Source organism: Falco biarmicus, chromosome 9, assembly GCF_023638135.1.
Source record: "Falco biarmicus isolate bFalBia1 chromosome 9, bFalBia1.pri, whole genome shotgun sequence".
NCBI lineage: Eukaryota > Metazoa > Chordata > Aves > Falconiformes > Falconidae > Falco > Falco biarmicus.
The window spans coordinates 32761925-32787925 of NC_079296.1; the positions used below are offsets into that span (position 1 = coordinate 32761925).

At 41.3% G+C, this 26001-nt stretch overlaps 2 protein-coding genes across 5 annotated transcripts in view; one reads left to right on the forward strand and one right to left on the reverse strand.

The window, feature by feature from the left end:
* The window catches only part of LOC130154951 (anthrax toxin receptor 1-like), a 195468-nt gene that overhangs the window by 107432 nt on the left and 62035 nt on the right, over positions 1-26001 (forward strand). The window lies entirely within an intron of this gene.
* On the reverse strand, positions 1998-12819 carry LOC130154953 (neuropeptide Y receptor type 4-2-like). Of its 2 annotated transcripts, XM_056351736.1 has the most exons (3): positions 12689-12819; positions 12087-12196; positions 1998-7077 (listed from the first exon to the last, which is right to left on the reverse strand). In XM_056351736.1, exon 3 carries the CDS (start codon positions 6958-6960, stop codon positions 5827-5829), a length of 1134 nt encoding a protein of 377 aa, XP_056207711.1. In that variant the 5' UTR covers positions 6961-7077; positions 12087-12196; positions 12689-12819; the 3' UTR covers positions 1998-5826. The 2 variants fall into 2 exon arrangements, with proteins under 2 accessions (XP_056207711.1, XP_056207712.1); XM_056351737.1 differs by lacking the exon at positions 12087-12196 and having other exon boundaries at positions 12689-12807.

Here is a 26001-nt window from a genome sequence, read left to right on the forward strand (position 1 = left end):
TTTTTCAGCCATCTCTGCTGTGACTGCAGTGTGTTTCAGAAAGGGGTTATGTTGGTCTTTAGGGCATCAGGAATTTCCCTACATTCTGTCTTGAAGAAATACATGGTGTATGTAATTACTTTTAGTCATTAAATCAGCCTATCAACTAGATAAATCAATGCTCATTACCTTACTACAGGCATAGCATGTGATGATTTTGCATGCATGCATGCATTTTACATGCAGTTACCTTGTAACAAAATGGAATCAAGACAAATATTCATGAATGATGAAGTAGTATTTGCCCACTAGCTGCCAATATGGAGATTCTGTATTCCTGTAGTCTGGATAAGGAACACAGTAATTCGTGAGCTAAAATTACAATATTCAAAGGACAGAAATTTTTCTCTGGGACTTTAAGGACAAAATTTACCTGTATTTTTAAGAGTTAAAGTGCAAGTTTTATGTTCTCTATGTCATCATAGCTTTTGACTGACAAAATAAATCTTTCTACTGCCAGAGGCTGTATTTTGAGCCTAATAAAATGAGGCTGTATTTGCATTTGTGATATTCTACAAAAAATACTTGTTCACATTATTATGTCATCATGTTTAATATAACTATTTTGCTAATCGGTAGAAAAAATATGCAGTGCTGTATTTTCTGTGTACCATGACTAAATATTTTTTTTTTATGACTGGTAATCTGCTTTATAGTTGCTATTGAACAAAGTATTTTCTGTCATATGGGATGTATACCATAGCACTATTTAACTGAGCATTTTTTTATAAATGGGTGGTAGGGTCGCATCAACTTAAGTTCTAAAAAAATGTAAAAAATCTCTGAAATTCAGTTTCATCCCGGGTTTCCATCATATAATCTCTGTGCTGCTACTGGATTTCATGTTTATTAAGCATTTATTGGAAGGACAACAAACCAATTCTGACTAAAGTCTAATGAGCGTTGTCTGACAGAAAAAGGCATACAGAAGTATAAATCTCAGGCTTATTCTACTTATGATTTCTTGTGGTCAAAGAAGTAACTTGGTAAAGCCAACTGAGAAAGTGAGGGAAGGTCATGAAAGCTATGCGGAATGTTGATGCTTATAAAATGTAAACCTAGATTATCCATGGCACTAAGCAACAGCAATTTCCATTGAAATCAATACTGGCCGGCCAGTATTTAATTAGAAATTTGAAGAGAACGGCCTGTAAAAGAAATGTCAGGTGATCTTGTAAGAAGACACACAGGTCAAAGTAAAAGAATCCCTTAAGAAGTCCTTAGGATGTGACGTCTTAATTTACGATAAGCTCTTAGACTGTCATACAAGTGTGTACGCCGCGTTTGCAAATAGCAGACCTGCAGTGCAGACCCTGACTGACTGCTGTCACAGCATCATTCCCAGCTGCTGTCAATGATTACATCACATTTATGACATACAACAGCATGCCAGGCGGGTAGGAGACACTGCCATTGCACTCTTTCCTTGTGTGTGTAAGTGTAATAACAAACCTGGTTACAGCACAACCTATGGGCATCTCTAGTGCTTTGGTTTACCTTCAGTCGAGGCAGGTAACCCAGGTCAGAGAAATGTACCAGTTCTTTTAACCCAGTCAAAACTTCTCTGAGGTTCAATAAAATTTTGATAAATGTCCCACATAGGTTTTCATCTCGGCAGTTGTAGTTACTTTCTGGTTGGGGTTCTGGTCATGGTTCAGGATTCTATGTCATGTAGGACCCAGTTTCCTGTGCAATCTGGGAACATGAGCTGAGTCCTGGCATTGGAATATTCCAGTGTCCCACGCTGAGTTTTTGATACTTACCCTGTCCTCTCCTCCTTGGCTGGCTGTCCTGTATCATTGTCTGTCCTTAGGAATCATCAAGCTAGTAATCCTTCCTGTATCAATGTCTCTTATCATACAGCATAACTTGCTTTCTCTTGATAAGTACTAGTTGAGAACTAAATCTTTTGTACATTGTTCTATGTATGCCATTTTACAGAGGCAGGCACAGAGAAGTGAAGTAACACAGGCAATATTATTTTATTATTATTAGACTCCCCACAGTGCGCCACTTATATCACAACAGTAAGTTGTTTTCTTCCTGTGAAAATCTTACTGTCTTCTTACAACATGTCACAAGAGGCAGGATTATAAACAGCTTTACAAAAAAAAAAAAAAAAAAAAAAAAGGCAGGGTAAGGTCTTAGAATTGTATGGACTCGTGATTTGCACAACTGCACATTTCCCCAGCATTGCTTTTCTAACTCAGTAGCAGAACTTGGTAAAGAGCATACTCAAAAGCATCACCTGTATACAATGAATACAAAATTGCTTGATCCTTCTTGGATGTGAACCTTATTTGTTATTTACACATGGATAAGATGTATGCAAGCTATTTTTATTTTGTTACCCTCTGCTGGGACTAAAGAGGCATAACCCCCCTTGGCTGCATTAAGACCTCAAAGTGACAAATGAAATAGCTCTTTTTACCACACAGGCTTAATTGCATCCAGCCTTGTGCCTTTGCCTTCAAAGGGTACAGGGAATAGTTGCTAGAGCAGTTCTTGAAAACTAGCAGCATTATATGTATTACTGCGTTTGTGCTCAGCTGCATAAGCCTTGATGTCCACACAGAATGAAGAAACGGTGATAAAGTCACCTTTCCTGGTATGGCTCTTTGCACCAGCAGGATGCCTAGTGTGTAAATTAACATAGGGCTTACATATGACACAGATATTCAGTCCTTTGGAACTTTATATATATACCCATCCACCCCACCCCCTGCAGGTTCACTTGAAAGTTTATTTAGTTACCTAGGGAATTTCGGAGGTTGGAAAACCTCAGTATGGATGGTATGTAAGTAGATGGATAGGCAGCGGCTGGTTGAGAGTTTTTTGGATCTGCATTTTTGCAGTTAGATTTATGAGTGCAGTTTGGTGGCTTTTAGTGTCTAAATTCTTTAGGTTATCCAGTCTGAAGTCTGTTAGCATTAAACAGTACTTGACTCCAAACTTGACGCTTCCCTTAATCACCAGAGGAAGATACATCTGTTTGTGTCTGCTTTACTGTAAAGTTGGATCTGCTTGCTTTGCATATTTACTTGTGCTCATGGCTACAAATGGCCACGTGAATTACAGTTAAACAAAGAGTCAAGCCCTGCTGATCTCTCTACCCTTTGCAGGAAGAACTGGGACCTGATGCACAATGTCAGGGCACAGCTCCAGTGGCAGGTCTGACATGCTGCAAGTGCTCTTTCAACAAGTTTTCACTCAGAACTAGTGACAAAGATGCATTAATGGAAGTACACATTCTAAAGGTAATTCCATTTCCATTTAAGACACTGGTGCTTGAAAAGTTGTATAGTTAAGATCATAAATCAGATAATCTTCTATGTACATGTTTAACAAAGTATTCTTATGGTAGCTTAACACACATTTAGTTAATTAAATGGTGTAATTATAACAAGTGCAGGAAACAGGCAGAATTGCTCAAGGCTAATTGGATTAAATTGATCCTAAATACAAAAACAAACTCTATGAAGTTTCAGCAGTATTTAAGCTCTCAAACAATACAACACAGTTTTGGTATAAATCAAGCTGATGAGGAGTTACTGTATTTTGTACTACTCAGCATGGCGTGGTTGTATCAGCTCTGGTTTCGGCTACAGTAGCAAATTTCAAGCTGCATATAAGATAAAATGAGAGTCCTCTTGTTCTGTGTTTCTGGTAGACTCAATGTCCATTCTAGAAATGACATTGCATACAAACAAAGTAATGGCATTTCATACAAACAAATCAAGAGAAACAACTTCTCATCGTACTGCGGCAAGTAACAAAGAGAAAAAGAAAGCAGAAGTCCATTTAAAAGAAGCAAAAACGTCTTGCCAGATAATTGAGGAAGATACAAAAGATAATTGCATGTAAACTCTCTTACTGAGATACACAGGTTTTGCTCAGAATTAGAAGGGGGGCTGCATTGAAACAGCTTCTGCCTTAAGACTCTGCACACAAGAATTCCAGTCCAAATGTGAAGTTTTGCCACAGATTTCTCTGCACCCAGCTCCTGGAAAGGGTTTTACTCCCATTTCTGCCAGCTGAGGATATGGACTCGTACCTGTTGATAGCTCTTGCCTACCTTATAGCATAAGGTTTTGCTCATCTTCAAATACTCAGTCCAACATCCATATTGCCTGTCAGACCACAGCATGGGACAATTTTTTTCCTCACCTATTTACCAATTAGTCTCATTTCTAGTTATCTGCATAACTATACATTGCGAGGCTTCAACTCAATGCAAACCCATTGGCTACAATGAATAGTGACTGCTTATCATAGCATAATTCAGGTTAGAAGTTTCCTCAGGTGGTCACCCAGTTCAGTCTTCTGCTAAGGTTAGTTTAACAACTCGGGACAGAATATGCTTCCGCTTTTCTTTAGCATTGACCTGGTTGGCCTCCTTTTTACATTTGCTGCCTTATTTTTTTTTAAGCTATTCCTTAGTAAGGGCTTCTTGGGCATACCTGCTTCTTGGTTTCTCAGTAGTCACTGAACAGTATCTCCGGCTGTAGAGGTTAAAATGAGTTTATGGTTTGTAAGTTTTTTGGTCAAAGACAAAATACCATAAATGTGAAAAAACGTAACCCTCACTTTAGCATTTGGCAATACTACCTATTTACATGTAGCTTGGCTTGAATTGGACCTGGATTCCACTTGTATATTTTTATTGACCTTGTACTGATTAGTTGGAATTTCAGCTCCATTTCTGTTGCTGATGCCAGCGAGTGGGAACTGACACCTGGTTTTATTTTAATAGGAAACCAAAAGCCTCCACGCATATGCTTATTTCTTTGTGAGCATACCCACTCTGAAAAGATATGGTTTCTACAAACATTTTCATGCCCATTCTGACCTTCTGAATGATATACTTTGCAATTAAAGTACCAAGGAGCTGCTGAAACAAAGTGACATCTTGCCACCGAGACCTGAAACAACTCCAGTAATCCAGCTGTCTTCTGATGATGGCATGCAGTTTTGGCATTGCAGAGCTTTTTGACTGACAGTAGCAGGAATTGCAGTCAGTCAGACTTGTTTCCATGTAGATTTACAACCGTTTTTCTTTTGCTTAAAAATAATGTTCGGCATCACCTCAATGTGTTTTAAGAGTTTAATCTATTGAGTAACGTTTTCATTTGTTGCCATCCCTCAATAAGAAACTGTCGTCTTTACATACCAGGGGTCACTGGTCTGTGATCCTACGTGCAGAGGCAATGGCTATTCCCAAGCCTGTGTGACAGAGAGAGGTTTCATACAAACATCCAGTTGTTTGATGTGAACGAGATCTGCTGAAAGATTACTGTTACCTAATGGGCTGTGAGAGCTGGTAAAGCACAAAATTTTATATACTTACATATTTCTGTTCCACTGGTGTGTCAGCCATGCATAAAAAACTTACTAATACTGAAAAACGGAAGGTCTTCTCTAACGCAACTTTTGGCAGCCTGCCGTGCTGAAACTGGAAGTCTGGGTATGCCATGGTAGAGATGTGAGATGATGAACCTCGTGTCTGTCTATGTGCAGCCACAGTTTAGTTACTGATCTGTTAGAGCAGCCACATATACATCAGCCCAGACTCCTCAATGTCTGTACCATCTCAATGACATAAACAACTTGTGTACCACAGCAGCTACTCTATACATTAATGACCTTCCTTTGCCTGTTCTTCCAAAAATCAGGCAATAATGGGTTCCTGTTCACATCCCAGCTATGGCATCACCAGTTGCTTTTGATACCTACAGGTAATAATTGGTGTGTAGTGGCAGTACATCCCTCTGAAATGTTTTCTACTAGCTAGATAGAATTATGTCTGCAGTTCGGCATCAGTGAGCCCTTGGAAATTTCAGTCTGCATGGTGGATAAAGGCAAATGATCATATTCTTCCATTGATGCAGTTACTGAATTATGCTGGCAGCTCAGAATCAGTGACTTCACTTCTTTCTTGAAGTTGCTATTTAGGAAACCATAGATAACGGGGTTGACACAGGTGGAAGCCATAGCTACCAGGTGGCACAATGAGAAGATCAGATTGTGGTGGCAAGGAGAAATGATTTTGTAATTCCAGTCCACAATGGTGTTGAAAACATGCAGTGGTAGCCAGCAGACAGCGAAAGCAGCAACCATGGATGCTAACAAAATATTTATCCTTCTCAACTGAACTGCTCGGTTGCTATATTCGCTCTTCTCAAACATGTCCTTTCTCTTCTGTAGATGTAAGTAGATACGCAGGTAGCAAAGTATGATGAAGAACAGTGGGATGCAATATTGCAAGAGCAGCAAAGCTGTGGTGTAGATAAGCCTGTGTTGCTCAGAAGGCCACGAGTCAATGCATATGGCCTTGTCAGTGGAAAAATTCATGATGTGTGAGAGCTGCTCATACAAATCATTAGACAAGATGGATGTGGTCAAAAAGGGCAGGGACATGAGACATGCTAAAGTCCAAATTACTCCAATTCCTAGATAGGCTTGGGAGATACTTGGCCTCCAGCCAGTCGGGTTTATGATGAGCTGGTGTCTTTCCAGAGCAATAACAACAAGGGAAAGAATTGACACTGTCACAGATGCACACTGAGTGAAAGAGGTCATTTTGCACATAACTTCTCCAAATATCCAATAGTCCATCATAGTGTAAACAACAGTGAAAGGCAGACAGACAAGACACATAAACAAGTCTGAAATTATTAAGTTGGAAATTAGGATGTTGGTGACATTGGCCTTTTCCTTCTGCCTGGCAATGACAGCAATCAGACAGATGTTTCCTACAATGCCTAGGACAGTCTCCAAGCTGTAAGAGGTGGCCAGAAAGACAGTAAGGTCAGTGATATTCCTGCACTGATTAGAAATGTACATGGGGAAGCTTCGGTTTGAGCTCCAGTTCTTACTGTTCAGGAAAGGAAAACCATCATTAACAGCCCTTGTCTTATTCATCTTGAACCCCAAAATATTTATCCAAAAAGGTGGTAGTCAAACAGAATCCAGTTCTTCTGGAACCAACCTAAATAAGGCTTTATCTGGTCTGTTTAATCGTGGAAGTTCTAGGTGTATCTGCAAAGGAAAGGAAAAAAAAGATTGCTTAGTTATGCTACAAGAAATTAGTCAAAAAGGTAGGGGGTAGACAGGGAAGAAAACAGCAGGGTTTCTGTGTATATTCTGCAGCTTCTTTTTATATAATTTATCAGATCATAAAACGGAACCCTTTGCTAAACTGTGGTATGGAAGTCTGTGCAACTTTATTGAATTATGACTGTATTTACTCATTGTAAGGTTGTCCCATGGACTTAAGAACATCTTCATTTAACTCAGTGCATTATCCTGAACTTCACTAATGCAGTAGTGATTCAAGAAAGCTGGATCCAAACACACTTGTGGGTAAAAATTGTGTGTAATTCTGGTTTTGCAGGGTTCTGATCCAAAACAGAGCAGAACACACATTGTGGGGCTGCATTTACCTTCAATTGAGCCAGACATCAATGTCAAAAGTAAGGCATGTTAGATGCATAAAGCCAACACTAAAATATCTTATGTGAGTTGATCTATGAAATGCATTTGTGATTGCAGCCGGAACTGACATTTGCTTGAGATGATCACCTTGCAAAAATTCAGGCTCATATCCTCAGGAGGCATAACATGGGACAATTTTGAAAAAGGTTAAAATAATTCAAAATCATTTCAACATTTTTCAGCTTCTACACAGCTGTGATAGGTCATGGGAACTGCAGTCCAGATTTCCTGCTTTCCCATTCTGGATGAACTCCAGTGCCTGTGAAGAACTGATGTCTCTGGGTGGCTAACGTGGCCACGACAAGGTTTATCAGCTATATAGTCCAGTCTCCTCATTTTGGCTTTAAGAGTAGGTGATTTTGATGTCTCTTAATTCCTTGTGAGAGACTTCTTATTGATTCTCTCTCAGCATAAGTTTGCTTTCTTTAACCAAGAGAATTCAAGTGTTGTAATAGTATGTACTGTCTCCTGGGTGCTGTTCCTGCACAGGCAGGGGAGCCTGCTGCCTAACCACTGCTGCAAGCTCCAAGCTAGGATTTTCAATGGGGTGTCAGGGAGCTGGACCCACAGCGTTAACTGGGGCTGCACACTTCTGGAAACCTCAGCCCTAGGGCTGACTGGGCTCTACCAGATGGCTCCTGCAAGGCTGTTGTGATCTGCCGTAACAGCGCCTGCTTAATAATGCTGACCCTGGAGCCCAAATCCTCCATGTCCAGGAATCATAGGAAAAAAATCTGACTCTTCTGGGAGTTCTCTTCAGGCCAGAGGCAGTTTCATGCTGTACAATAGCTTGTAATGTGAAAAGTAAGTAAATACTTGAGGAATGACGCTGTTTACCCATTGCATGACCCTTTCCTCAGCAATAAAATGCCACTCAAGTTTGTGGGGTTGTGAAAAACTTCTCAGCTTCAGAAAAACAAGTGGTCAAGATATGAATACATAAATAAAATGGTATAGTGAGCTTATCACTTTGTTTCAATAGCATTTTTGCCAGATGTCTGCATGCATAAAGGTAACCTGTACTGCACAGAAAAGCGCCCCCCATCCTACAGTTTTTTGTTTGCCTTGTCTTCTTTCTGAATTGAATTGTATGCTTCTAAAGATGTTGCCTCTCAGGAACTAATGAAAGCAATAGTGCACGGTAAATAAAAAGATGCTTTGGAATCATTGTTCTGCTTATCAGCAAAAATTAGTACAGTCAAATCTTTTGTTGCTTTGCTAGACCTGCTGATTTACCTGTCTGTATCTATCCATATTTCTGTCATCTGGCTGTATCCATCTGTCTGAGACAGTCATGTGAATAAAATAGTAACCTTTTCTTCCTCTTGTCCTTTCATTTCCTTAGTAGTTTAAATCTTGATTAGAGGACAAAGGAAATTTTCCAAATTGTGGATGTAGGTATGACTCTTTAGGTCCACTCACTTTTGTGTTGTTATTCAAGCCCTGTAAACTGATTTATTTTCTGGAACTAGAAGAAGAGGCAATGATGAGGTATGGATTGCTCAGTCACGTATGGGGAGGGTACGGTGGCCTATTTCAATGTGAAAATTGATATGGAATGAAAAACCATCAGCCAGTGCCTTAGCTTTTAATGATCGATGGCCAGTGGAGATGCTAGAAACAAAACAGAGCAAAGGGATCAGCAGCCTGTAATATTATTTGGTACTAAAGGAGCTCAGTCTTGGCATTTGGACAGAACAAACAGACTCTGCTGTAAACAAACACATGAGCTTTTTTACTACAGCCCCAGCCTAGTGTCCTTAGCTACGGTATCCTTGACAACAAACACATGGTTCTCTCTTGCTGCTTGAAAAATGTGTGCTGAGTTATTACAAACATCTGTGCCCCACAGAGTAAGCTCTCTCAAGGGTCCCAGACAGTTTTGGACATGTTGAGGCGCCACTGAGAACTACTAATGGTGAAGCAACCAAGGAAAGTAGCGGAGCCACCTGAAAAGCAGGAGCCAGATCCCACAGCTCTAAGGGGCACACTCCCAAGGAGAATGCCAAAGGCAGAGCATGGCTGTGGCTTATTGCAGATGGCAAACATGGGGATAAAGAGCATCTCTGAAGGCTCTGCAATGCCTTCTGTTGGGTTAGGAGTTTCCTCTCTTTTAACACCTCACATTCCATGGTGTCTCACACAAGGTGACTGCCAAGCACTTCTTGGGCGTTCATTCTCATGGTGCTGCCCAGAGGTAAGTAAGGAACTATCACCCTCTTACCATAGGTGACTCAGAGAAGGAGGCAAGTTGTCCAGTGTCTCAAGGGAACCTGTGGTGCACTGTGCAGTACTTAAAACTCTCTGCCAACCTGGTGTCTTGGAAAAGTCAGAGCCTGGATTACCTAGGTCCATAGTTCTCTGGACCTCTTATACTGGCAATCATAATGTAAAAAGAAGTTCTAGAAAAACAGAAAAATAACTGTTGTGGTGACATTATGTATCCTGTCATGGTATCCTTGGGTGGCAGATTCTCAAGGTTAGTCACTGCCAGTGTGTTATCTTAAGGTGTTTAACTGCCATTCAGTTTGGTCTAAATTAAGAGCCAGTAATAAGCAAAGTGTACATTTTCTGTTTAGATATTTGAATCAAATGTTAGCTAATATACTGAATCACCAATGCAGTAGGAACAAGGATGTTAGTCCCTTCACTGTATCGAAGGTTTGTCAATTACCCAGTGAAATACAGCAAAAACTTTATGGGCTAAAACAACCAGCTTTTGCCTCCAGAGAGTGAAGCAATGCTTACTTGGCTTGTAGGACTGAGAAGCACGTCTCCTAAATCAGTTTGCTGATGGAGTGGGGGAAAAGTTAGATAGTTTTTTTGTTTGCTTTTTTGTTTTTAAAAAGGAAAGAGTCATTCTGTTCAGAACCCTTAATGAACTTCAGGAAAGCAGTCAGTAACAAAAGCTAACGTGCTTGAAAAGTAAGGGTTTTCTTTTCTAATTGATGCAGCATGAGACAGTTTCTCTAAAAACGAAGTGTCAGAAAAGTCTGCAGCAAATGAACAGGATACAGAAGGAAAAAAAGAAGGAGCTTTCAGATTTAATCTTAGTGTAAGTTCTATTCCTCACATCTTTTGCAAGCATTCATCACTCTGCTGCCTGTGTTGGAAGCCAGGAAGAACAACAGGCAAGGTTTGAAGGGTTTGTCTTGGTGAACAACATGGCCTCCTAAACTAACAGATGTCACTGAGGTTGTCTCAAAAAAAGGAAGCCAAGTAGTCAGTTTGAAAGACTTACCTCAGGGGGCTATACATTATTTCCCAGAAAAATTCCTCAAAAGGAAGGGAATTCTGCAGGGATGGGTCAGGGAAGAAAATTAAACTCTCAGTGGATTTCAGGGAGACCGCTAGACGGTAAGTGTGCCCAAGCACTTAATGCATGACTGCCTTTTTGAGACACCTCTGGACCTGAAGACATCCTATGAGATCCTTTATAAAATCTGTTTTCCTGGAGGCCAGATAAAGCAAGAGACTCCTACTGATGCCGTGTTCTATGTGCTCACTGGGAAAGGGCGGCTCATTCTTGCAAAGCTAATCATGATCATCCCCTCCCTGCACCAAAACCCTATCTCCATAGTTGTGATGGACAGTGTGGATCAATTTCCACATCAAACATAAGTCAAAGAAAAACAATATTTGTAGTGTTTGGCTTCATTATGTGGTACTTAGAAGCAATTGCTTATCTAGCTTAGAACTTAACTAGTTGCTCAAGCCATGTTTGCTGCTTTCAGTCCATAAGAATTCCTGACAGAAGCGATTCCTAAAGACATGAAGTGATTGTATTACTTCTTTAAAGAGTTATGGTGTTTATCTGAAGTAAAGCAGCTATCATCTGCCTCATGTAAACTAGAAACAAAGGAGCAGTGGAAAGGTTTAAGAGAACTCTGAAATTCATACTGCAGATATTAATAGAGGTGGTGGTGACTGACTAACAGCCTGACCAACTCCCCTTTTTGCTGGCAGTGACGTTATCTCAGTAAAACAGATTTACCCTGCTTAACCTTACATCCTAGAGAAAGGTTAAAAATTATTTGGCTATCATTACAGGTTCCCAGGAAGGGAACACTTAACTAGAAGAAGAAACCTGCCACTAAGTACGCACATACATCCTACAGCAATGTTAAATCCATAAGGGATTTGGCACAATGAAATTTAATGGTGGAATCTTCATCTTTGTTTAACTCTGTGTTGCAAAAATGTTGGGAGCAACTGTCTCAGGTCATTGAAAAAGCTATATATGTTAAAATTTCTAAAACCTGTATAATTAGGGTATGGAATGAGTTGTGTGTACTAATATGTTACAAGTCTATAACACCGGGGATAGTATAAATACCCAGGAAAGTGAGTATTTTTTCCCCTCTCACATCTGCATGTTCTCAGAAGGAAACCTTCTAAGGGCTATGAACTTATATTACGAGTTACCCTTCTCCAATCCTGCAGAAATCAGGGAGGTTTTGCAAAAGCACCTACTCCAACTTCTGCTTAAATTCATAATAACCTTTCCACCCACTCCACCTTTTATTTTCTGGTGAAATTCATAACAACCTTACCAAAGACACGGAGCCAGCTCACAAAGGTAAAATGTGACTAGCAGGTCAGCAGACTGGAGAACAGTAATTAGTCCCCAATTCCTCCAGAGTAAAGGCCATTGTGACTTGACCTGTACCCAAGAGAAAAAAATAATATTTTTACAAAGGTACTCTTTACTAAAGGAGATGGTGAATCCATAAATCATTGTAATAGACACATTAGCAGACAGCCAGTTAGGATATATGGAGAGTGTCATGATGTGTGTGGCCAGAAACTGCAAGGGCTGGGTGAGGAACAAGAAGTCTCAGGGGCTAGGAGATAAGTGTTTTCCAGTGACCAGTGGTAACCAGGAAGGCTTTTTGTCACACTGCAAGGTGGCAGGGAGCACACCTGAGCCCCAAAGAGCCCCAAGAAGCTGCCACCTCCTTCTTGCACCCTGAAAGGTTGCAAAGCTTTGCTCGTAGGTACAAAGGTTGGGCCTGTCATGACAACTCAGACTGGATTCATTCAATACAGTCAAATACAGTTACGTCCTTTTTTTTTTTACAATCAGAAGTGATAATTTGAATACAGAGATCTGAGCTTTTATCAGTCTGAAATAGATAATTTAGAAAATCCTTACCTGTTACTGACTGAGAAGATGACTGCTGTCACTGCACATTTCTGTCTTGGAAGAAAGAAGGAATGCTGTAGCAGCAAAGTAAGGTTGTCTGTGTCCTAGCAATCCAGCAGAGAAGCTCTCCTCGCTGTTTCTGTAGACAATTTGGATGACATCTCTCTCCCTCTCGCCCTCTCTCCCCCGCCCTCGTTCCTTCCCTCCCTTCAGCTTAGCCAATGAATTCTGCTCTGTGATGATGGTCCGAATTTGAAGTTCTGGCTCCCTCTGGTGTTACATAGAATGTCTAAGGCTGCTTCAGAGGGATGGCAACTCCAGTAAGAAGCTACGAAGCCGTCTGAAGCACCCGTGGTGCAGACGAGTGGAACTGGAGTGGAAGCCCACTGCAGCAAAGGGGCAAAACACAGGAGCAGAGCCTAACCCTGTTCTCCTTCCCTAGGCAGGACTTCTATAGGGGTCAAAGAGAATTTTGCCTTATAGGTATGAAAACGTTGCCAGTATCAGTTTTCTCAATTTTTCCATTCCATCACAGGCAGACTGATTCTGAAATTGTATTTTAGAAGGGTCCAGGCTACAAGTCTTTAAATTATGAAAGGGGAAGAGGTACACTGTTACTCAGGCAAAGAACTCAGAAACGTGAGAACAATGGAAATAGAGGAAAAGAAGGATTTGCAAAAGTGCCAATTTTTTTTTGGTTTCCCCCAGGACTTTCTCATGAAAAACCAAGGCAGAAATCAGAGTTACAAAGTTTTCTCTTGCATTGGGAAAATACACAAGCAGAATATTTCAATATACAGAGTATTTCCAAGGGCTATACCAGAATAACCTAATTTCAGTCTTTACTTAAAGGAGGTTTTAACCCGTGGTCAACTACTTTAGTTCAGTGGCTGATGCTATTCCAGGGCCCTTCTAAAGGTGCGATACATACTTGCAGCGAATGCATGTTTTCATTCGTAGGCATATAGTATGTCAACAGAAATTAAACATTTCAATATCAAAATATATACAAGTTCTTATCAACTAACTGTGAAAATAATTTTTCCTTTGTGCGGTATTCTTTCTTTCATTTTTTTCTGGTACCAGCTATTACAAATGGGCTCATGTACTTCAAGAGCTTGGCTGACATCTTTCATCATTAAAGAAGTAAACAAAGCAGAAGCAGGATTTTTTTAAGGTCTTCCTAGGGTATTTTGGCATTTCTTATGTCTTACAGTGCTGAAAAGTGTAAAACTGGAATCTGTGTAATGAGTGATGTAAGCTGGAGAGCGGTCCTTAGTTATGGATTCTTTCTTCAGGGCATGCTTGAGCTGCTGCATATTTTGTATTATTTTTCCCATCCCCCTTTTCAGGAGCTTTATTTACCAGCTAGTTTGAACCAGCACTCCATATCCCAGAATTTCCCTTTTACCCTAGGACCTCAGAAGGAGACGATCTTTCTCATCTGGGTAGGGAAGAGGACATGAAGCCTGTCCTGCCAAAAAGGTACCATGCCACATAGATGTTGAGCCTTTTGCCAGCTCCTCAGGAAGTGGAAGTTTCCCATCTTACTGGAGCCAGAAAAGCTGAAATTATTTATTTAGCTGGCCTGTTCTCTTCTGTTTCTTCCTTAATTTATTTATCACATATTTATTTGTTCTGCTGTTCGAAGTATGAAAGTCAGGGGACAAAACCCACTAGGAAACAGACAGTCCTATTACTGAGGGGTATTTTGATTTGTGAAGCTGCTCTTCTCGTCTCCCTCAGCTTGCAGCATTCCTTGGCCAGCCTTATTTCCACACCTTTCAATCACTTAAAGATATGCTGTGTCACTTTCATTCTCTCAATTCAGACATTCAGGCAGAGCCTGCAAACTACCAAATTAGCATCTGCTCTCTTCTTAAAGTCAACAGAGAACAGCTGCAGCACTGTTCCTGAAGGACTGCTGTGCTCTGCTACCCGGGGATCAGGAAATAACCGAAGCACCAATATTCTGCTGTGGCATCTGGAACTTTCTTCTTGACAGACTTTTAGGATGAGCTGCTGTAGCAAGATTCTGGTCATGTTTTGATGAGGTGAATAGGGATGAATTAGAGTCCTACTACGCGAATATTCTTTCCACATCCTGTCGAACTGCAGGGTGAAAATGCTTACTATTAACAAGCTAATGAGGGAGCAGCACCTGGGTCATTCCAGCCCCACACTAGTTCATGTACCTGGGACCTACACTCACACAGGAGCCACTGAGCGTAAGCCGGGTGATGCTGTGGGGCTGGAACTGCCATGCAGTAGCTCTCCAGCCTGTAGCACAGAGGAGACAATACTGGAGCTAGCTCAGAGTGAGAACAGCAGCAGCAAGACAGAGGTGCAGATGCCCGTTTCCTCATCCAGGCAAGTCTTGTAGGCTTGGTTCAGCACCCTGCTGGAAAGGATGCTGGTACCCAAGCTGGCTGGTTTGAATGTAGCCATGTTTAATTTCACTATATGATGGGGATAACTGAACATGTACCTGTGGAGGGTCTCTGTGAGGAACCTGACCCATTAAGGCTTTTACAAAATGCACAAGCAGTACGTGTGTGAGGGTGCATAAGGGTGGAAATTCCTCTATATGCAGGACAATTGCTACTGGGAAGCAGCATGGAAGTACTGTAGTCCCACCTATTGCTAGTCATGTGCTGGTTAGATCGGCCGTTTCTGTTCATATCAGTAGGTTTGCATTGATTCTGGCAACCCATGGACCAACCCCTGTTTGCTGTTGATAGGGAACGGAGCAAAGGAACTGCAGCTGGTATGGCATGGGGCTGCCCTGCTGCGCACAGAGTGATAAGGAGGCCTGCTCCCATTCTCTGTCCACAGCACGTGCTCCTGTTACAGGAGGGCACTGGGGAACCGTCCTGTTTTTTCTGCAGTTTATTTCCTAAGACAGTTGGACTCCATGGAGACAGCATGTTTCAAGGGGGTGCAGATGCAGGGGGAAGCAGTCTTCTGCTCTGGCCAAATAACTCCTTCCTGCAAGTGGCGATGGTGACAGCAGGGCCCCTACCAACAAACACTCATCGGGTGCAATTGAGCATTTCCCTGAGAGCACCAGGATTGTCACAGCAGTGGGATTACAGCTGCACTCTGGATGCTTTGAGGGTCTCCTCCAGCGCTTTTGTGTCAGGTCTTTGGCCATGTCAGCCCTCATTGATGGATCCCTGATGCTCTCTCTTTCTTCCTCTGAGCATGGAAATTCAGAGGCCAATTCTCCTACAGTACATTTAACAAATCTAATTGTGTTCCAGCATCTGGAGTCCTGCTCTCTCTGGCACTGTTAAACAGTGAGCAAACAGCATCCACAAAGAATAGTACCAGGTATTCAATGACAAAAGCATATGGAGAAAATGCACCGTGGAACAGTACATAGTTCATGTGTATGCCAAGCTTATTAGGTCTACACAGCATCCTTGCAGGTATTTTGCACAAGTCTGGTTTGGCTTTATTTTGTCAGAATCTCTATCTCGCTCTGAAGCAGAATTGATGTTTTAACCATTTTCAGCCTTCTCCAATTTGTTCATAACCCTCCTTCCTTGGGGAAGCTATGAAACTGCTGTATCTTCCCAGGAGTTTTTCTGAAGTGCTTAAATGATGTTCAAGCCTTCAGGAAAGTAGCCCTGTTACTCAGGGCCCCCTAGGAAGGCCCTTGTAAATGCATCTAGCATTTGGGAAGTGGATAGTATGTTCCCTTACATCTGTATCTATGTTTATAGCTATATCTGCATCTGTATCTGTATCTATCTGTGTGTGTGTGTATATATATATATATATGTATATAAAACTGGGTGAATTCCTCTGATCCACCTTCAGCAAGCAGAAAAATGAGAGTCCTTCCAGTATCTGCTACTCACAGGCTGGAAGGGTCATAACCAGCTGCAGTGATGTTCACTCCATTACTCCCAGGAAGGCACAGGGAGATATCATCAAAGGGAGCTGCTACTAGCTAGTTCTAACTAATCACAAGGGCCAAAGATTTGAGAAGCTGCCATTATATTTCTCATTTTACTTGCTTCCTGGAATCACCTTAATGACTTCCTGATAGTGCCTGGAGCCATGGATGGGTTTTCTTCTAACCATTGGTAAGCTGTTTTCCTCAGTATGTGCAGGTTTTCTACTTACATATGCTCAGCACCACACTTGAAAATAGACCATGTGAACGTGGTTTTCCACAACAGATATTAAAAATAAGCTGTTGTTTCCATCAGCTGAAATATTTAGTTGTACTACACTTCAGCAAGGTAGAGGAAAGACAGATGAAGAAAACACCTATCATGTTAGAGTTGAAAAAACACACTCAAATGATATATCTGGGCCTTTTAACCTGTACAGAGCTCTAGTTATAATTGCTCTTAATATTGTCTAAATATGTTTTATAGAATATTTCTCATATAACACATGTTCATGGACTTTGTACCAGGCACAGCATGGTGTCTGAAGTCTACAGAATAAACATGTTGTTTTCTGTGCAAACAGCTTTCATGGGTTGTTTGTCAGTGGACTTTGATCCAAACAAGATTACTGCAGGAAATTCTACGCCAGTACAGAAGGCTACAGAGCTATTTATATGGCATTTCTTTGCAGTAGGTTGGACGCTTAGGCATGAGCTTGCCTTTTTTGTAATATACCTGCCATCTCCTGGAGAATATGTTCCCTTGTGCATCTGCACTAATGGATTGACCTACACAAGGCACCGGGGTGGGGATGTGGGGGCAGGTTTTTACAGGACTGTTTTCTGCTTTCTTTCATCCTATTCTTCTAGTGCACGCATCCTTGGGGGAATGTCAATGAGTGTAATAGCATAATGAATCTTTATCTGGCAACAATTAATATAATACCTGTTACTCTAAAAGCTAGATAATTTCAAAATCAATAATTAGATTTACAAACATTTACAGACACCATGAATTCTGTTTTCAACAAGACCATTCAGTTACTACTTAGAAGGAAAAGCAGTGATTTGATGTATGTGAAAATGTATTTAGCTCTGGATCCCAACAGGAAAAAAGTCACAAAATTATCTGTGGTAAAGCTGGGTTACAAATGTGTGTGTTATTAAGACAAACCACCTAGTGTCAGAAATGAGATAGATGAGGCACAATTAGAGATGTAAAAGGCACAAGGTGAACCCGTTCCTCCTGAAACCATGCTGCCTTGCTGCTTTCTTCTAAGGGACAGATCCAGAGCATGTTCAACTTCTAGGGTAGGTGTGGAAGAGGAGAAATACATCACATGGTTTTAATCAGCTCCATTGTAGACTTTGCAGCTTATGTCAGGATTAGTCTTCTTCACCACTCGGATGGAACAGCTTTTCTTGTGGAATAGGCCCACACAGTTCACTCTGTCATAGTTCTTGGGGATTACGACCCTGTCATTGAGAAAGGCAAAGAGAAAATCAACGGCCAAGACATGGTCTGAAAAGGATGCTTACTGAGCCACAGGCATCCTGGAGCAAGCTACATCATGGATCAGTTTGACTCATTGATAACATTAATAGAATAACACAAAATATTAATAGAAGTGCTATGGATTATCATAGGAGGGATACAGAGCCCTGGTCATGGCTGAACAGATGAAGTGATTTCCCAATGTTTGTTCTGGTTTAAATGTGTTTCCCACTGGTCATTCTATTAGAGATTAGTATAAATTCCTGTACAGAACAAAACAAGGATTAATTCTGTCTTCCCCATTCCAAATAAGACTTTCTTGATAATAACAAACCATTTAAAGAGTGCTGAATCACCCCAAGATGAATACCTCCCTAATGAGTCTCTTCTCAGCACAAGCCAAATCCCTCCCTTCTACGGCTGAGGACAGCCAGGAATATTTACCACCAAGGGTTCCTTGGGTTGCATCCTTCTTCACAGAACCCTTATGGGACTCTCTCCCTCACCTCAAGGAGAATTTTGCCAGCCTTCTTGGCAGATACTCAGTTCACACTACTACATTCAGGAAGACACAGGTGTCCTTGGGATATCACCTGCCATCCATGAGGCAGGAACAAGTAAGAAGATTTAGAAAGCAAAGTATCAGAGCAGGGCATATGTCCTGTTTTGATGAGCAGGAAGGGTGGGTTCTTGGCAGCACGGGAAAGATGTGGAGCAGCTCTGGCCTCATTAGACATTTGCAGGCAGGCCACTGGTCTGATACAGGGCTGCAGAAACCCACACATATGCGTGTGGTGGTGTGTTTAGGTATCTGGAGACAAACTGCTGAACAGAAAGAGGAAGAAAACAGAGGGCAAAGGGAACCATGGACACAGTTAGTGTCAGAATCAAAAAAAGGACTAGGTGATGAGGAAGAGCTGTGTGCCGGAAAGACCTTAACTGTGTTTCATTTTGTTTCTTCACAAAGAAATCTATGTGATTGCCAGATTATTCTGTTTGGTCACAATGAGAGCTAACTGGGAAACAGGAAGAGGGATTTTGCTCGTGCAAGTATGAAATTCCAGTGTGTGCTTTCAGTGAGGATTTTTAAGTCTGAACATTTCAATCAGCTCCTGAATAAGCAAAAAATAAAAAAAGTTTGGGTGAACTTACAAGCTGCAGCAAATCATTGCATTCATCTTACACCTGCATTGGTAACAATCTTCAGTCTTCCACACCGCACCAAAAACATAGAGGTTTCTGTTTGAAAGGCACCCTGCATGTACACACCAGAAAATGATAGTCAGTAGATCAGTATGAACATTTATCAACAGACAGACCACAATCTTATCAAAGCACTGATTTCTGTAGAGTCACACCAGAGAAGAATCTAACCCAGTGTTCTGCAGAAAAGACACCGTGCCTTTGTTCCCGAGGAGTGCATGAGTATATTACATGGCATGATAAACTGGTAGCAACCACATACCAGAGAAGTATTATTCTGCTGTTGCAGTGGATATGAGAAATGCCTTAGCTTACGGCTACGGTCAGATCTTTCTGCCCTTTCTCATATTCAACATACAGGTCTAGACTTTAATTTCTCCCTCCTCTCCAATTCTTCAACTTGCTGTACTAAAGTGAATTTAAAGACCAGCTGTGTTGTCTTTGCTTTTATGTTAGTGTCAGGTACCTCCCTCAGGTTAGTCAATGCTGCTTAAAAGTACATGGTTTTTACTACATGGGCCAGGACTTCAGTTATGCATCAGCCCAGAGGGTAACTATTGAACAGGATAGAGTCTCTCTCTGTGTGCCCAGAGATGCCTCCAGGTGGGTTGATTCTTCAGTATACAGCTGTTTGGATCATTCTTCAGCAAAGAATGTATTATACTCTTCCAACAATTCTAAGAAAAAAAAGGGCTTTGAATCTGAATTAATGCTTTAGGGATGTCTAATGTATTTGCCGTTCTTACCGTATTTGCTGGCTGGTCTGAAGTAACAGCGAGCATCACACAGAGTCCTTGAGAAGAGAAGGATCAAGCAAAAAAGCGGCAAGTATTTCTAGAAAATAAACAAGAATCTTTAAAATTAGATGGCTTTTTCAAAGTTCTAGCAGACTAACTCACACAGAATTAAGGATGAATCCTACTATTCCAAATAAACTCAGATAAAAAATACTTCCAGTGTACATACACACACAAACAATAAGCTTCTAACTTACCATACTTGCATGAGGTGCTCACATTTCATAAAGAGAAGTAGTGTGTATTTATATACAGTGAGGAAACAATGGTCCATGCAAAGGGAGGTGATGTAAATGTTGAGCACCCTGGGTGCCAATGGACACTCTAACCTGTCCTGATCGTTAATCAGAAGGTGGTACCTCAAAAAGGCTTGCAAAGGCTTGTTTTGTGCACTGACGTACGTTGGCATCTTGATCTCCATTGTTTTGGTGTAAATCTGAAGAAACTCCATCAGACAGGCTAGTTACTCCACATTGACATTGGTGTCAGTGGAAGAGCCTGACCCCCAGAAAGCCATTCCTCCAGAACTGGCAGGCCATCAAGGAACAGCAGGGAAAGGGCACATGCTAAGCAAGGCAGCAGGGCACTATTGTTCAGCTGACCTGTACGAGGAGATCGCCCCCAGGTATGGAACACACCATTCATACAGTGCAGCAGTGTGGAAAGTCCACTGTTCTCAGACTGATTTATTATAATTTCAATTATTTTAGACACATATTATTTTGTCCATATTTAGTGACCTGCAGGGACTAGCTGTAGTGCTGTAGCTCTCAGCTGCTGAAGCAAAGCCAGGTATGGGGAACAGAGGCACATCACCACGACCAGATAGCACCATTTTGGTAGCAGAAGTGAAATGAGCTGTGCGTTGCCTTAGTCCTAAACGAACATAACAGTCAGGATGATTGTCACTTACAGCTCCCTTCCTGACAGCAATAACTGTGATTCTAAGGACTAAGGGAGGCAAAGAAAGAAAAAGTTCCAGTTCTCTTTCACCATATGCGTGCCCTGCCTCTAACACAGCTGGAATCCACAGTAGTGTTGTTTCTGCCACTAAAATGAGGACATTTCTTTCCATACACATCCTGCTATAGGTGTCCAGGTCTTTGTGCCATTAGACTGTTGCAACACACAGTACGTGAGGCTGCATCTCAAAACCAGTCAGGAAAACCAGCACAGATCCCTGTGGCTGTATCAGAGGCTGCAGGGATTCAGTCCTTTACTGAACTGGAGCATAGGCATAACAAGTTTTAAAAGTTACCAGAGGATTCCCAGCATAATGAATTGCATTTTATTTCATTAGCTTGGCTCTTTCAGCACACCTGGATTTCATTAGACACCTTGATTGGTATGGCTAAACTCATTATCTTCCACTGATTGCAAACAACTAGAGGAAGCAAAGCTGCACTGGAAGAGGTTTTGGGATAAAAGGAGCAGTGGCAGAATAAGCATGGTTTCTTGAGGGATCTGTTGTTGCGGAGAAGTTGGTGGCTGTTTGCTGTGTTAGCAGATCTGATTTATGCAAGTTCCTTTTTATTATTTTGTGTGTGTGTACTGAGCAAGAGGCTTTGAGCTTCTGCTGTACTTTGCTTTTAGCTTTGCGGTGCAGTTGTCAAGTTTTGTGTTAACTTTCTGATTTTGGTAGGCTGTGCTTTCTGTGGTTCTGCTGCAGGAAAACAGTTGTGGTACCTAATTAAATGCTTCAAGAAAATACTCTTCTTCTGATAATCCTTAAAATAGTTAATTTCTATTTGAAGGGAATTATTTGCTCAAACTGATTTTGTTAGTAATTGGAGGCAACCAGGTGAAAACACAGTATAGCTCTTACACTACTAAGCCTTTGATATGAATTTGGTTTCACTTCAATTGAAACCATTTGATTAGGGTCTGGTCTAACTAGAGGCCAGACCTGTTTCTGCCCTGTCCCTGCTGTAACTCTTGACAAGTCTCGTGCTGTTTTTTGAGGAGAGGTAAATATTATACTGTGTAATATCTCTAATAAGAATACAGTTGTGAGGAAATGTAACAAGCAACTTCTGACTTGAAGGGCATGGTGGATTCTAAACTATTCTCTTACTTAAGATAATTAGTTTATATAATTATTCTTTCTTCCTTGGAGACAAAAAACTATATTAATAACATTCTTATAATTCTTGCTATTTCTCAGGTAGATAAATGCATGAAATACACATATAAAACAGGAAACTGAAGTGCAGTGTAACCAAAGCTGTTGCTGCCAGAAACGCCTGGTAGCTCTACCTTCTTAACGTGAAATGTATATTAAGTATGCTGTGTGCTTTGTTTTTTCCTGAAAACAAACAAATAAACAAAAAATAGCAGCAGCTTAAAGCATCTTGGATTGCAAACTTGAGAATGAAGAAAAAAATTCTTATGAAAGCCTGTAATATTGAGTGACTTGTCTATGGGATCTGTATCAGAGCAGAGGCTCAGCCTGTCTCTGTTTATGTTACTGCTGAGCTGCTTGGAATTTTCCTCTTGAGACAAGCAAGGTTTTCTATGGCATAATGGGTAACAAAGGACTAGAGAGGATTCTCTGTTGTGCGGACGTAAATTTAGTTACCTTCTGGGGCTGCAGTGTTAAGCAAGTATCCTCTGGGGCTTGTCCTAGTCCAGCTTGCCTGGCTGATGGCTGTGATGGGTGAGAAGGTTGAGTGTCCCTGAGACACAGCCATGAGGGCAGCTTGCTGCTTTCCCTCTGTACCTTCTCCCTTGGGGTCTGTCCTACTGGCTGTGGGAGTATGGCAGTACTTAATGTATGGGTCTCTTTAGCTTGAGTTCCAATGCAATGAAAGGAACATCCAGCACTGCCTTTCCCTGTTTATCTAGTTCCTGGGTCTGTCAGGGAAGTTGGTGGCTTGGCTGAAATAGTGACTTTGTGCCAATCCAAGGAAGCAATTCTGCCCTGGAAAGCTTTTGCCGATTAAAAGGATTCTGAGTTTTCTGAGCAGATGCCTGAGGTTGGAGGGTCTGGGCTGTGGTCCTCCCTTGAACCAGAGGGGTGCCTGGATGGTGGCTTCAGATCACCAGGGTTCTGATGGCTATCAAATCGTAATTTGGTTCAAACTTGCTTATGTTGAAAACACTTCTTCAGTAGCCTTTAGTGGCTTTAGACATGATCTGCTGGATATCTATTTCTTCACCTTGTGTTTCCTGATTCAAAGCTACATCAACATACTGCTTAATGACTAAGCAGTATGGTGGGCTTCAAAATTAGATTAAAACATGTGAATAAATCTGACCTGATTTCAAAATGGTTCATGTCAATCTGTTTTAGAGAAGCTAGTAAGGGAAAGTGATGTTCCTTCCGGCTCTGACAACAGGTTGCCTCCATTTTTAGTTGAACTCGTGGGGATGAGCTATTGGGTAAGACCCTACCTAATGTGTGTGCAACTGTTGGGAAATCAAAGACTTCATGAAACTTTATATTTTTCCCAAAAGCACCTGGCCCTTGTCAGTGAGAGTATAGTTTGCTGTTTATCAGGGGTGCAGCAGCACCAGCGTCTGTTGTACAGCGGACTGGAGTGACTTCTGTGTTATACAGCTTCAGGCATGAATACTTTCACTGTCCCCGAGCCGTTATAGTTAGCTGTTAAACAAAACCTGCTTGTTTCTGCCTCTCTAGATTTGCTGCACCTTTAGCAGGACAGGGCAGCAATGGGAGAAGCCTCTGGAATTACAGTGGAAAAAATACTGGGCTATTTTGAAGGAGGTTATCATCTTATAGTGACAAAGGACTGCAGTTTATCAGTGCTCCTTAATGGAGATCTACTTGAAATATCAACTGTGTAGGAGCACTGAAGCCCTGGAGAAGTGTAAAAAGCATGCGTCAGTGTTTGAGACATGCTGAAAGAAATGAAATGTGGAAACACAATTTTGGAGGGTGGGGAGGAGTGTTTAAATAACACAGTCTTGCTGAGTGTTTTAGGTTGGTTGTATGGCTCGCAGGTTCTGGAGTTTCATGTAAATACCTGTTACAAAGCCAGTTTGCCCTAAAATAAAACACAGCTTGGCCCAGGGGAACATGCACACAATAGACTGGCACAGAAACTTTCAGGCTTCCAAAAGATGCCAGTGCAAACTTTCCTGCGTACCAACAAAAGAATTAACTAAGACCAAAGGGAACAAGAAAAACTGTCACAAATTGAGTTTATCTAAGTTTTTAAAATTGGCACAAAGCAGAATGTGAACCACAAGCATCTAGCTTCTTTGGTATGCATAATATAATTGAGTTATACACTTGCCTTGTTTAGAATTGTTTTGGTTGGACTTTATTTTTAAGGTCGGGGTAAAAATCTTAATGGAAACAAAACATGAATGGGTACAAAACTGTTAAGTTTTATGTGATATACACTGTTTAATAGGAAAACTTCCATCAGATTTATGTGTGTGTTCTGGTGTTTGGTTTAAAAGACTTGGTAGTTAGTAGGCTAAGCACCAGATTTCATTTTTAGGGCAAGAACACCTTTGCAGTACTGAAAAGACTTGCCTTTAAAAGAATTGCTGGAGTGGTGGCAGTCTGAAACTGCCTCTCTCTCTAGCAGGGCTAGTAGGCAAGCTGTGTGCTACCAGGTGGAGAGAGGGAAACCAGAGGGAAGAGAGCACAAAACTTCCTCTGCTCTGCCTGAGCTGTGCTGCCTCTAAAGGTTCTGCAGAGCCCCTTAAGCCTTTAACATGTTGAGATAATTGAGGACGCTCTTATGTGAATGTTTCCACTATGTGGAGCTAGTGGTGTTACAATCTAAAGCTTTGGGAGTGGAGGGGTATATGGGACAGTAGCTGTTTGTGTTGATGTAGTAAAATGCCAAGACAGCATCACTTTGTAAAAGTGGGGAGAGCAAAGTAGAGCTTTGTACACTTTGTCTCTGTTTTCTCAGTTTTGAGGGTTTTGTCATCCTCCCACAGCTAGGCTCCTGGCTACAGAAGGGAGCCAAATCCCTGCTGTGCTTCTGGTGTTGCAAAACCAGATGCGAGAGCTAATATCATCTGTCTCACTGCCAAAACATGGAGCAGACTGATTGCTGGAGGTTTTTTTGGATTAGACATGAAATTAATCTTTCCTACTTCTGTATGGCAGACAGGGTAGATCCACATAGCATAACAAGGCTTCACAGATGGTGGAGAAATGGGCTTGGGTGGATTTAGAATGCAGTTAAATAGGACTGGATCATGCTGGGAGTACTGGAAGTCTGGCTTTTTCTGGAATTTGGGTGCATATGCCTACTCAGTCTTAAAAAGGAAAGTAAAACTTTGTTCAAGCTTACTTAAGACTTGCATGGTGAAGCTTGGAGAGGCAAAAGCCCAGCAGAAACTCAGGCTGGCCACTGCTGTAAAAGATAACAAAAAATGTTTTTACTAACATGCAATGGAAGCATAGCACTGGGTTAGACTGGGTAGCTGGTGGTTCCTGCAGTTGGTACGTTGGGCAGGATCCAGGGAGTCATACAGGATAAAATATCACCATATAAGACACTGTCCTAGAAAAGAGAGTGTTCAGAAAGATGTTGAAGTTGCTTTTCATTTCTTTCCCATGTTTTTTTTGAATGTTAATACTTTAGGTTTCCATCCTTAAAGAAGCAAATAAGAATTTCTGATGCTTTGTCCGATTTTGTGTTAGCTTCAAGGTACAGCCGTGCCTAGATCACAGTATATATTCCCTGGCACTGGAGTGTGACTAGAGAAGAATTAAAATTAACAGCTACTGACGACACTTAAAACTGTCTGCTTTAATTTCTGACCTCAAGTAAGGAACAAGTCAGTTCGTTCTTTACAGGCAAGCAGAAGACAGAGAAACCAAGGGAGTCTTTTGTGAGTAGGTATTCAGTTTTATTATGTGTTAGGTTTTATGAGTAGATTTCACTCAGTAGCTGAATTTTTCAGTGTTTTTTAATTTGAGAAATAGAACCTT

What these genes read in the sequence shown, in the direction of transcription:
- LOC130154953 (XM_056351736.1), bottom strand. Translation starts at nt 6,960, where the DNA reads ATGAATAAGACAAGGGCTGTTAATGATGGTTTTCCTTTCCTGAACAGT.